We start from the raw sequence: 12,209 nt of genomic DNA on the forward strand, positions 1-12,209 counted from the left end.
AAAAATTCATCTTTTCAACAGAAATAAATCTTCTTGGTTAAAAATCCGTTTTTTGTTGTTTAAAATACACCATATTAGTTTTAAAATTCATCTCTTTAGTTTAAAACGAATATTTTCTTAAAAATTCATCTTTCTCAGTAGAAAAATAATCTTCTTGGTTGAACAATCATGTTTTTGGTTGCAACTTTTTTTTTAATAAACCATTTTAGTTGAAAATTCATCTCTGGTTGAAAATGGGACTGTTTTGTTAAAAATTCGTATTTTTTAGAATAAAACTAATCACCTTTGTTTAAAAATTCATGTTTTTAATTTAGTTTGTTGATAAAAAATCACCGTAGTTATAAGGTAACCTTTTTGAAAAGTAATTATTTTGTGTATTTTGTTGAAAATTAATCAATTTTGTTAAAAAGTATCCTTTTTTAAAGTCAACTATTTTGTTGAAAATCTAACTAATTTATTGAAAATTCATCTCTGCTTGAAAATGTAACTCTTTCAGTTTGTGTTTTTTGTTAAAAATTCGTCTTGCTTAAAAATTTATTTTGTTGAAAATTTCTTTTTTTTTTTGTGAAATTTTTATATTTTATATTTATTCGAAAGATTTTAGGCCATAGAAATGACTCATTTTTGAAAAAAAGAAACTCACCAGCCACCGACAAAACTTGAAGAGATCGCATTCCACACAAATGCTGAAGTCCAAAATCTCTGAGTTGTGAACACCACCTCAGAAACAAAGCGCTCAACGAACCCATTGTCGAAATATATCCCACGCCAATATCCGTAATGTGAACACACCTAAAAACAAAAAACAAAAACGTCAACAAAAACAGAGAAACTAAAATAAAAATGACACTGCTGCTCATTATTCTCAAATTACACAAATATTTTCAAGGAAAATTCTAAGAAAAGCTCTTCATATAATTCCAGAATAATTACCTCACTTCAAGAAAATTTCACAAAGTAAAATTATCTGCAATAAGTTTGAGAAACTATGCCAGAAAACAATTCATGAGATTTAATAATCGTTAACATAAGTCTTCACCCACTGGAAATTATTTTTGTTCAAGGTTTTTTTTTGCAAAAGAGAGTACAGGAAATAAAATTTTAACAATGTCGTTTGGATTTATTTATTTTTTGACGGAAGAAATTAATTACTATACGTTCTTTCATTTTAATTGCATAATTATTAAATATTACAAAAGTACGTGCTTCAATTTGAAGTAATATAAAATATAATTTAAAATATCTCTGTTAATGAAGATAAATAAAAATGAATGTTAAAATGGCGACATTGGCTTTCGTGCATTTTTTAAAGTTTAATTTTAATTTTTGACATTCTGAAATTCTTAATTTTTATCGCATCGTCAATTTACCAGCTTGTTTAATTTTGAACGTCTACAGGTTAAAATCATAAAATTTTAGAAACCTCTCGGAAAGGGACGACTGAAAAATCCCGAAAAATAAAATTCCCAAATAGTAAAATTGCCGAAAAATAAAAATACCGAATTGGGAAATTCCCAAGTATTAAAATTTGCTAATAATAAGCTTGCAGAAATATAAAAATACCGAATTGGAATATTCCCGAATAATAAAATTCCCGGCAAATAATAATATTACCGAATTGGAAAATTCCCAAAATTAAACAATTAAAATATTTTTGTAACTAAGTTTTATTGATTACAAATTCAATAAACAAAATATTATTTTTACAAATTATTTTTAATGTTCGATTTCGGAAATTTTTAAATTCAGAAATTTTCAAATTCGGATATTTTATAACTCGCCAATATTTGTCGGGAATTTTATTATTCGGAAATTTTCCAATTCGGTATTTTTATTTTTCGGCAATTTTATTATTCGGGAATTTTACAGTGTCGGGAATTTTATTTTTCGGGATTTTTCAGTCGTCCCCTTGGAAATAGGTCGTTCTTGAATATTTGCAATTGAAAATCTTTCAATTTTTAATATATAATTTAAAATGTGGTAGTTTTGAATGCTTCTTTTAAATACTAAACATGGAAAATATAAAAAATTTAAGTTTTTAATTTTAAGCCTTTCAAATTCAAGAAATATCGAATTTAAATAATGCAAATTGCAAAATTTTTCATTGTAAAACTAAAAATTTTCATAATTTTGTTTAAATATTCTAAATTAAATAAATTTTTTATGCAAAAATTATCAACATTAAATAATTTTCATTAATAAAACTAAAATATTTTTTAATTTTAAAATTTATGATTCGCATAATTTGTATTTTAGATTGTAAAATTGAAAAATCCTTCAATTTGAACGATTGCCAATTCAAAATGCTACAGTTTTGAAGCTTTAAAATTCAAAACAATTAAATTTTACGATTTTCAATGTGAAATTCTTCTATTGTGAAGATTTATAATAAAAAATGCTTTAATTATAAAATTTAAAAACACAACATAATTTTTAATTGTGAATTAATTTTTTTTAACTCTTCAATTATAAGGATTTCCAATTCAAAGTTTTACATTAAAAAAATGTTTTATTTCAAAGATGTGTAAATACGAAGTCTTCAATTTGGATGATTTTGAAGATTACATCTTCCAAACTGAAATTTTTTAAAATGTAAATCATCGAAATTACAGAATTGTCCATTGTAAACTGGTATAATTTTTAATTTTTAAATAAAAAAGGTTAAAACTCTTTAATTTAATAGATTGAAAATGTAATATTCTGCAATAGAGAAGATTTACAACTAAAAATTCTTAAATTTTCATGATTTGCAATTTAAAAATCTTCAATTTTGAAGATTTACAATTGAAAACTGTTCAATTGTAAAGATGTACAGATAAAAACAAAATTAATAAAATTACAGAATTTTTATTTTAAAATTGAAACTTACATAATTTTTAACTGCAATTAAAAAAATTAAAACTTCTTAATTTAAAAAATCTAAAGTTTAAAGTTCTATAATTTCTAAAATTTACTAAACTAAATTAGAAGATGTACAAATAAAAATTCTTCAATTGTGATAATTGAGATGATTTTGATGATTCTGAATATCAAAAATAAGAAGTTTTCAATTCTAAACCTACTAAATTGATGAATATTTAAAATGTAAATTATCAAAATTGCAACAATTTTTTAAATTATAACTTAAAGATTGCAGAATTTTAATGGTAAATTTTTTAATTGCGATAATTTTAAAGATCAGAAATCCAAAGTTTTCAATTCTTAATCTTCTAAATTGATGAATTTTTTTGGAATTTTTAAATATAAATGGTCCAAATTACAGAATATTTTAATCATAAATTTCGGTCAGAATCTTCAAAAATTTACATTTTGCACAAAATTCGAATTTTCCCTAAAATTGTTTAAAAAGTTGCAAAAATAAAAGAATTGTTCCAAAATCTTCCAGATTATTTTTTTGACAATTTTAGACATCTTTGAAAATTAATTTTCCAATGTAGAATATCACTTTAAAATTTCCCATGAATTTTAATACATTTTTTTTAATTGAAACACTTTAAAATACTTAAGAAGTTTAAAATTTTATTTTAAAATCATTAAAATTCTAAATTAATTTTTTTTTAATCTGTTTAAATTTCAAATTAATTTTTCAAGTATTTTAAAACGGATTTATATCTTTCGAAATGATTCGAATGTTTGAAAGATCACTTAAAATTTTTTGAAATTGTTCAAAAATCTTCTAGATTTTTTTGCGAATTTTTTGAAATTTTCTGAAATATTTCGAAATCTTTTTAAATTTTCTTTTAAAATTACATGTTCAATGCAAAAAGTCATTAAAAAATCGAAATTAGCCGTTTTTTAATTTTGTTGAAATTTTTAAATAATAAAAAAAAATGTTCGAAAACTTTTATTACCTTAAAATGATTCGAATATTTGAAAACCCGATCAAAATTTTAAAAAATTGTCTAAAAATCTTCCAGTTTTTTTCGTGACACTTTTAGAAATGTTTTGAAATAATTTTCTATCTTTTTAAATTTTATTTCAAAATTAATTTTCTAATACAAAAAGCCATTTAAAACTTTCTCTGGAATCGTAAGAAAATTTGTTTACCCTCTTGAAATCATTTTTGTTTAAAATTTTTTGAACTATTTTCAAGTGTAAAATTGTTATTGAATATTTTCAAAATCTTATAAATTTTTTGCAAAATTTTAAGAAATTGTTTGAAATGTTTTCAAACCTCTTTCAATTTTATCTTAAAATCATTTTTTAAAATTAAAATTCATTTTTAATTTATCCACGAATTTCAAGTAAATTTGTTTATTCTTTCGAAACCTTTCACGATTCTTACAAAGTTGTTATTCAATATATTATAAAAACCTAAATTTCGTTTTAATTTTTCTTTAATTTTCTTAAATTAATATTTTTTTCTGAATCTTTTTAAAACTTCTAAATATCTTTTGAAATGATTCGAATTTTTGCTAATATTTTTTATTCTGCAAAAATAGAATAATTGCCCTAAAATGTTCCAGATTCTTTTTGACAACTTTGGAAATTAATTTTTGAAAATAGAAAATCATTTTTATTATTGAGAACATTTTTTTTAAATCTTCTAAATTCTAAAGAAATATTTTGCAATTTTCCCAGGAAAATTTTAGGAGAAATCATTTGCAATGTTTTACATTATGTTTCAATTTTTTCATCAAATTGATTCTTAATAACAAAAAATCATTTGAATTTTCCCCAGGAATCTTAAGTAAAGTTTTTTTCTCTTGCAACATTTAAAAATTTTTTTAAATAATTTTTTTTAATCTTAAAAAAATCGACATTTTGTTTCAAATTTTTTGGAATTCTCTCAAGTTTATAATTATTTTAGAATCTTTTTAATTTGAATAATAATGGAACTTGTTTGCCTGATTCCTGAATTATTATCTCGTCGATTTAGACAATGAAGAGTTCCAAATATTTCACACGCGTTGCACGAGCAAACTGAAAAGTTAATTGAATTGAATTAAATTTAATGCGTTTAGTATCGTGGCAACGAGTCAATTGGGTTGGACGAATTGCCACTCCACAGAAACCACATTGCATTCTCACATTTCACAGCAGCTAAAATTTGAGCGTTGTGCAACACGGCCTTAAATAGAAATACTTGGCAATATTTTTTACGCCTGAATCTAACTCGCAATATGAGGAAATAATAATTATTCCAGAGGAGAAGAATGACAGAGTCACAAAGTTAAAAACTGCAGAATTCAGCAATTAATTTGAATTCTTCTGGATTTTTTTTAGTCCATCTATGAATTCAGGGTAGCTGATAAAAAATCATTTAAAAAATGTCCTGACTTTCCTGATTTTTTCATTAATAATTTTCCTTTTTCTGTGATTATTAATATTTAAGGACCAAAATTCTATTCTTGTAATATTTATTTTCTACAGAATTATTTAATTAATTTTATGTTTTATTACTTTATTTATTATTTATTTAATCATTACAAAATCTTTTATAACTATAATAAATTAGTTCTAATTTTTAATTTATTTATATAAGAATTTTTTATATTTAGTAATGAATTTAGTAATAATTTATAAAATTTTAATTTATTCTCTTTAATTCATTAATATTATTCTAACCCAAAAAATTACTTAAAGTGACTAATGTTCTTTTGAATTTAAAATAATTCAAAAGAATTGAAATTAATCAAAATTAAATAATAATAATAATAAAATAATAATAATCCAAGGTGAATTAAACAAAAAATTAAAGTGCAAACAATATTTTAAATCCTCTTCAAAAATAAAAAATAAAATCCCGCGAAATTCTATGAAATCTTGAAATCCTGGAACATGTATTAAAATACCTTGAGTGATTTTAAAATTCAGAAAATTTAAAAATTTTAGGAAATTCTATACAACATGAAAATTTGTTTACACTTTTTTTCGACCTTTTTTTTTATTTTAATTATTAAGATTAAAAAAAAATGTTTTCCTTGGAACTTAAGAAAAACCCTTAAATTTTGTATATCCTTTAAAATATTTTGAAATTCCTTGACATTAAATTAATTTCTAATCTTTAAATATCCTAAAATATTTATAAAATTTCTAAGGCTCCTAATACCTCCGTGGAATAATTTAAAATACTTTAAATAAAATAATATTAAATAAAATAATTAATTAACTGGAATCTTTTAACATACTCTACAATATTTAAAAAAATTATGAAATTCCTTTACATTTTTTTAAGCTCTCGAGAATTTCTTGGAATCTTTTAAATACCCAAAGGCTTAAAAATTTTTCGAAAAACCTACAATTGATTGATATCTATTTTTCAAATTTCTCAGGATCTTTCAAAATACCCTAAAATGTTTCAAAATAATTCAAGAAAATTCAGAAATAGGTATATACCTGAATTCAATAGCGGTGAATTTATTAAAAGAAAAGTGACTAAAGTGATATTTTTATTGAAAAAGTGACTATGGATATTTTATTTTAAAAAAGTGAATATGAGAAAAAAAATGACAAAAAGTGACTTTGATTTTAAAAATTCTTAAATGTTTCAAATCCTTTGAAAAATTTTTAAATTACAGAAAACAATGGAAAATTTCTTAGAATCTTTTTAAATACTCTAAAATATTTAAAAATATTTTTAAAGACCTTGAAACTTTTCAAAGATCTTGAAAAATATTTTCAATATTTTAATAACCCTAAAATATTTCAGATCCTTTCAAATTATATTAAATTAAAGAAATCAACTGAAAATTCCTTAGAATATTTTAAAATACCGTAAAATATTTTTAAATCTTCTGAATTTTTAAAAGTTTTTCAAAGCTCTTGAAATTTTCTTTAAATTAAAAAAAAAATCCTAAAATTTTTAGATTCTTTTAAAATATATTGAAATCCGTTGAAACGTTTTAAAGATATTTGAAATGCTTTGAAATAATGTGAAATAACTTTAAATATTTCAAATCCGTTGAAATCTAATTAAATTACTGAAATCAATGGAATTTTTTTTTTTTTTTTTTTGAATATTTAATAAAAACCAAAAACATTTTTATATATTTTGAAATTTTTTAAAGCTCTTTGAAAATACTTTTTTTTAATAGCCTAAAGTATTTTGAATCCTTAAAATCCCTTTAAAATTATTGAATAAAAAAAAACCTTCATTTTAAATAAATTACAGAAATAAATTGAAGATTCCTTAGAATCTTTCAAACTACCTTAAAATATTTTTTAATTTTATGAATCTTTTGAAATTTTTCAAAGCTCATGAAAAATTCTTCAAATAAAAAAAAATTCCTAAAATTAATCGATTCTTTTAAAATATTTTAAAATCCCTTGAAACTTTTGAAGTCTATTGAAAATGCCTTAAAATAATTAAAAATAGCCTAAAATATTTTGAATAATTTAAAATCCCATTTTATTTCTGAAATCAATTGAAAATTCCATGAAATATTTAAAAATATCCTAAAATATTTTAAAAAATTTTTAATGCTTTGAAATAACGTAAAATATTTCAAATACTTTCCCATTAAATTCCTGAAATAAATTGAAAATTCTTTAGTATATTAAAAAAAATATATTTATATTTAAATATTTTAGAATTTTTCACAGCTCTTTGAAAATACTTTTTTTTTAAATATCCTAAAATGTTTCAAATCCATTGGAATCCTTTGAAATCACTTGAGTCTTTCAAGCTCTAGAAAAATCCTTAAAACAATTTAAAAAAACCGTAAAATATTTAAAATCCTTTGAAATTATATTAAATTACAGAAATCAATTGAAAATTCCATAGAATATTTTAAAATACCCTAAAATATTAAAAAATCTTCTGAATCTTTTGAAATTTTCTTCAAATTAAAAAAAATGCCTAAAATATGTCTATTCTTTTAAAATATTTTTAAAAACCATCAAACTTTTTAAATCTATTGAAAATACTTTGAAACATTTAAAAATATTTTGAAATTTTTCAAAGCTCTTGAACTTTTCTTCAAATTTAAAAAAAAAACCTAAAATTTTTAGATTCTTTTAAAATATTTTGAAATCCCTTGAAACGTTTTAAAGCTATTAGAAATGTTTTCAAATCATCAAATGACTGAAATAAATTAAAAAATCTTTCGAATATGAAAAAAATATTTTTTTAAATATTTTGAAAGCTCTTTGAAAATATATTTTTTTAAATATCCTAAAATATTTTGCATCCTTAAAATCCCTTTAAATTATTGAATTCAATTAAAAAAATCCTTGAAATTTGATTAAATTCCCTAAAATATTTTAAATCCTTTGAAATTAAATTAAATTACAGAAATCAATTAAAAATTCTTTGCAATATTAGAAAATATATTTTTTTAACATTTTGAAATTTTTTAAAGCTCTTTGAAAATATATTTTTTTAATATCCTAAAATATTTTGAATCCTTTAAGTCTCTGTAAATTATTCAAATCAATTTAAAAATCCTTTAAATTACAGAAATCAAATTTAAAATTCCTTAAAATATTTAAAAGAATCGAAATTTTAATACTGAACAAATAATATTTAATATTTTAATACTGAAATTTTTGAAAGCTCTTGAAATTGTCTGCAAATGAAAACAACAACAAAACTAAAATTTTTAGATTCTTTTTAAATACTTTAAAATCCCTTGAAGCGTTTTAAAGTTATCAAAACGCTTAAAAATAATGCAAGATAACGTAAAATATTTCAACTCCCTTGAAATCCCATTAAATTCCTAAAATAAATTAAAAATTCTTTGGAATATTGAAAAAAAATATTTTTTAATATTTTCAAATTTTTTAAATCTCTTTGAAAATACTTTTTTTGATTCCCTAAAATATTTGAAATTCTTTGGAATCACTTGAAACTTTTTCAAGCTCTTGAAAAATCCTTTGGAAAATTTTTAAAGCTCTTGAAAATTTCTTGGAATTTTTAAAAATGCCCTGACATCTTTCAAATTCTTTGAAATTCCTTCAAATCATTGAAATCAACTGAAAATTCCTTGGAATTAATTCTTTCAAAATACCATAAAATTTTTTTAATTCTTTAAAATCTTTCGAAATAATTAAAAATATTTAGAAATATTAAAACCCCTTAAAATCAGTCAAATCCTTGACTAACTTTAATGTTACGTAAAGTGCTTCGTGTAAAAATTCCCCGACTTTTGAATTTTATTCTAAATCCCTGACTTTTTTCTGATTTTCAGATTATTTTCTAACCATCAGTTAATTATTTAAACAATACCTGTCCAGGGTAAGCTCTTCCAATTGATTCAAGTCACAGGCGATGTACTCTAGAGCCGCATCGGTGATTCTCGAACACCAACTCAAATCTAGCGAACGGAGTCTTGGCAAGTTTTCTGCAATCAATTCTACCCCATCATCGGTCACTTTACTGCATCCCGAAAGCGAAAGAACTGTTAAATTCGGCAGCGAATGCACTAAAAAAAGACAATTTATTCTAAATTTCTTCTCGTTTTCTAAATCTTTTTTGTTTTTAAATTTTAGAAGGGTAATTTTTTCAAAAAAATGGGGAAAAATTAAATATCGTTTTGTAAATTTATTTTAAAAAAGAAGAAATAATCTTTTTATAGGAAATTTCATATTTTTGTATAATTTTATTGTAAATATTGTTAAAAAATTTGATATATTTAGGTCTTTGAAAATCCATTTAAGTCGATATAAAAATTAAGAAACAAATAAAAATGGTTAAATAAACCATTTTCATATGTTTGAAATCGTCCTCACAATTAAGAATATTTGTTCTTTTAAAAAATACCACAATTAATCATTAAATCGTGATAGTTATTAGGGTATTCAATATTTTGTTTCCAAGATTTTTCATTTTTTCCAAAAGAACCTTTCAAATTTAAAGTTTGATCTAAATTTTTAATATTTTAGATTGGAATGCATCAAATGATTGCTAAACTTCGAATATTTTATTTTTTAATTATTTAACTGATTTTTTCTAACAAAAATAGTGGAATAACAGGGAACATATTCTTTTAAATAAAATTGATTTATATATCCTGTTGAATTAAATAGTTTTTAAGCTAAAAAGTAAAATAAAAAACAGATGATTCTTAAACTCGAAAAGATGAATTGAGAACAAAAAATTTAATTTCCAATCATGAAAGAAGAATTTTTAACAGAATCGTTAAATCAACTAAAAACACTTTCATTTTTAACAAGAACAAAAGAATTTTCAACAGAGAAAGTTAATTTTCAAACAAAAATATAATTTTTGTACAATTAAGGATGAATTTTTCATCTAAAATGCGAATTTTTCATAAAAAGACGGATCTTTAAAAAAAATTTAATTTTCGGCCAAAAAGAGGACTTTAACAAAAAAGTTAAATTAATTTTACCAAAATAAATTAACTTTTGTAAAATTATGAAATTTTCAACTAAATGATTGAATTGTTAACCAAATTGCTGATTTTTCAATGTAAAAAAAATTATTTCAATCAAATAGTTGAATTTAAAACTAAAAAAAATAAGGTTTTTAAAAAACGTGGAAAAGTTCAATTTTCAGATAAAAAAATTTATTTGCAACAAAAACAGAAAATGGTACAACAAGAAAGGCGAATTTTTTACAAAATAATTTAATCATTAACTAAATCAGATAATTTTTCACCAAAAAGTTAAAACAGCAACCAAAAAAGATTTTTTTAGTTAAAAAATAAAAAATGTCAACGAAATTGTTGAATATTCAAGACAAAAAAACGAATTGGATACAAAACATTTGAATTAGACCAAAAAATAAGAATTTTCAACAAAAACGCTGGATTTTTAACCAAATTGCTGATAGTTCGGCCTATAAAGATGAATACTCAACAGAGCAGATTAATTTTCAAAGAAAAGATGAATTTTTAAGTTAATAGTTGAATTAAAAAAAAAAGTTTTCAAAAAAAGATGTAAAAGTTAAATTTTCGGTTAAAAAAAATTAATTTTTAACAGAAACAAAAAAGGTTCTACAAAAAGTACAAATTTGAAACAAACAGTTGCATTTTTAACTAGAAAAAAAAATTTTTCATTAAGTTAAAGCATTAATTTTCAACTAAATAATTGCCTGTTTCACCAAAAAAGATTAATCTTCTACAAAAATAGTGAAATTGTTAGTGCAAAAAGACAAATTTTCGAACAAAAAGATGACTTCTTAACAAAATAGTGGAATATAAAAATGGAGTTTTCAACAACAAAAATATTAACTTTTAACCAAAAAGATCAGTATTTTCTTATTAGGTTTTAGTAATTCAGTTCGCATTTAAGCGAAAAAACGAGAAAAAAGGGGAAGTTTCTTGACAACTGGGTCAAAAAATAAAGAAACAAGGGAAAAAAGAGAATTTAAAAAAGGGGTTAAAAAGAAAAATTGATAGTCACTTCCTTTAATTCTCTTTTCATCACTACCTATTATTCTCCTATCCTCGGGTCCCCTCATTTCCCCTACTTCTCCACCCTCATTTCTTCTTACTTCTACTGCTTCTTCTCCTTTAATTTCCCCTACTTTTCCACCAATATATGTTCTACTTCCCCACTCATAATTTCTCCATTATTTCCCCTCACTTTCCTACACTTCTCATACTTCCCCTTTCATCATTTTCAATAATTACTCCTCCCTCAATACCATCCACTTCTCATATTTTCCTATTCTCATTTCGCCTCACTATCCCCACTTCCCCTTCCGTCACTTCCCGTAATTCTCCTCCCCTCATTTTACCTACTTCCCCATTCTCATTTCTCCTCACTTCCACTACTTCCTTTCCTTTAATTCCCCCTAATTTCTCTTCACTTAAATGTTCTACTTCCCCTATAATTATTTCTCCTGATTTCCCCTCTTTTATCCTACTTCCTCGCAATTTCCCTATTTCATCTTCCCTGATTCTCCACCTACTATTCCCCTCCCTTCACTTCCTCTTCCGTCACTTTCCACACTTCCCCTTATATAATTTTCCTCACTTCACATACTTCCCCTACCCTCGTTTCCCCTCACTTTCCATCACTTCTCATACTTCCCCTTCCATCATTTTCAATAATTACTCTTCCCTCAATACCATCCACTTCTCATATTTTTCCTATTCTCAATTCGCCTCACTATCCCCACTTCCCCTCCCGTCACTTCCCATCATTCTCATCCTCCTCATTTTACCTACTTCCCCATTCTCATTTCTCCTCACTTCCACTACTTCCTTTCCTTTAATTTCCCCTAATTTCTCTTCACTTAAATGTTCTCCTTCCCCTATAATTATTTCTCCTGATTTCCCCTCTTTTATCCTACTTCCTCG

The 12,209-nt window shown here is 23.0% G+C and overlaps 1 protein-coding gene across 2 annotated transcripts in view; it reads right to left on the minus strand.

Annotated features, from left to right (window-relative positions):
- The window catches only part of LOC117169133 (F-box/LRR-repeat protein 16), a 46,930-nt gene that overhangs the window by 4,632 nt on the left and 30,089 nt on the right, over positions 1–12,209 (minus strand). For both annotated transcript variants that reach the window (XM_033355323.1, XM_033355324.1), the window contains exons 5-6: positions 9,170–9,365; positions 644–792 (exon numbers count right to left, since the gene is read on the minus strand). In XM_033355323.1, coding sequence (XP_033211214.1) covers positions 644–792; positions 9,170–9,365 — 345 coding nt within the window. The remainder of the gene's footprint in view (positions 1–643; positions 793–9,169; positions 9,366–12,209) is intronic.

The sequence above is a fragment of the Belonocnema kinseyi genome, chromosome 3 (genome assembly GCF_010883055.1).
Source record: "Belonocnema kinseyi isolate 2016_QV_RU_SX_M_011 chromosome 3, B_treatae_v1, whole genome shotgun sequence".
Lineage (NCBI taxonomy): Eukaryota > Metazoa > Arthropoda > Insecta > Hymenoptera > Cynipidae > Belonocnema > Belonocnema kinseyi.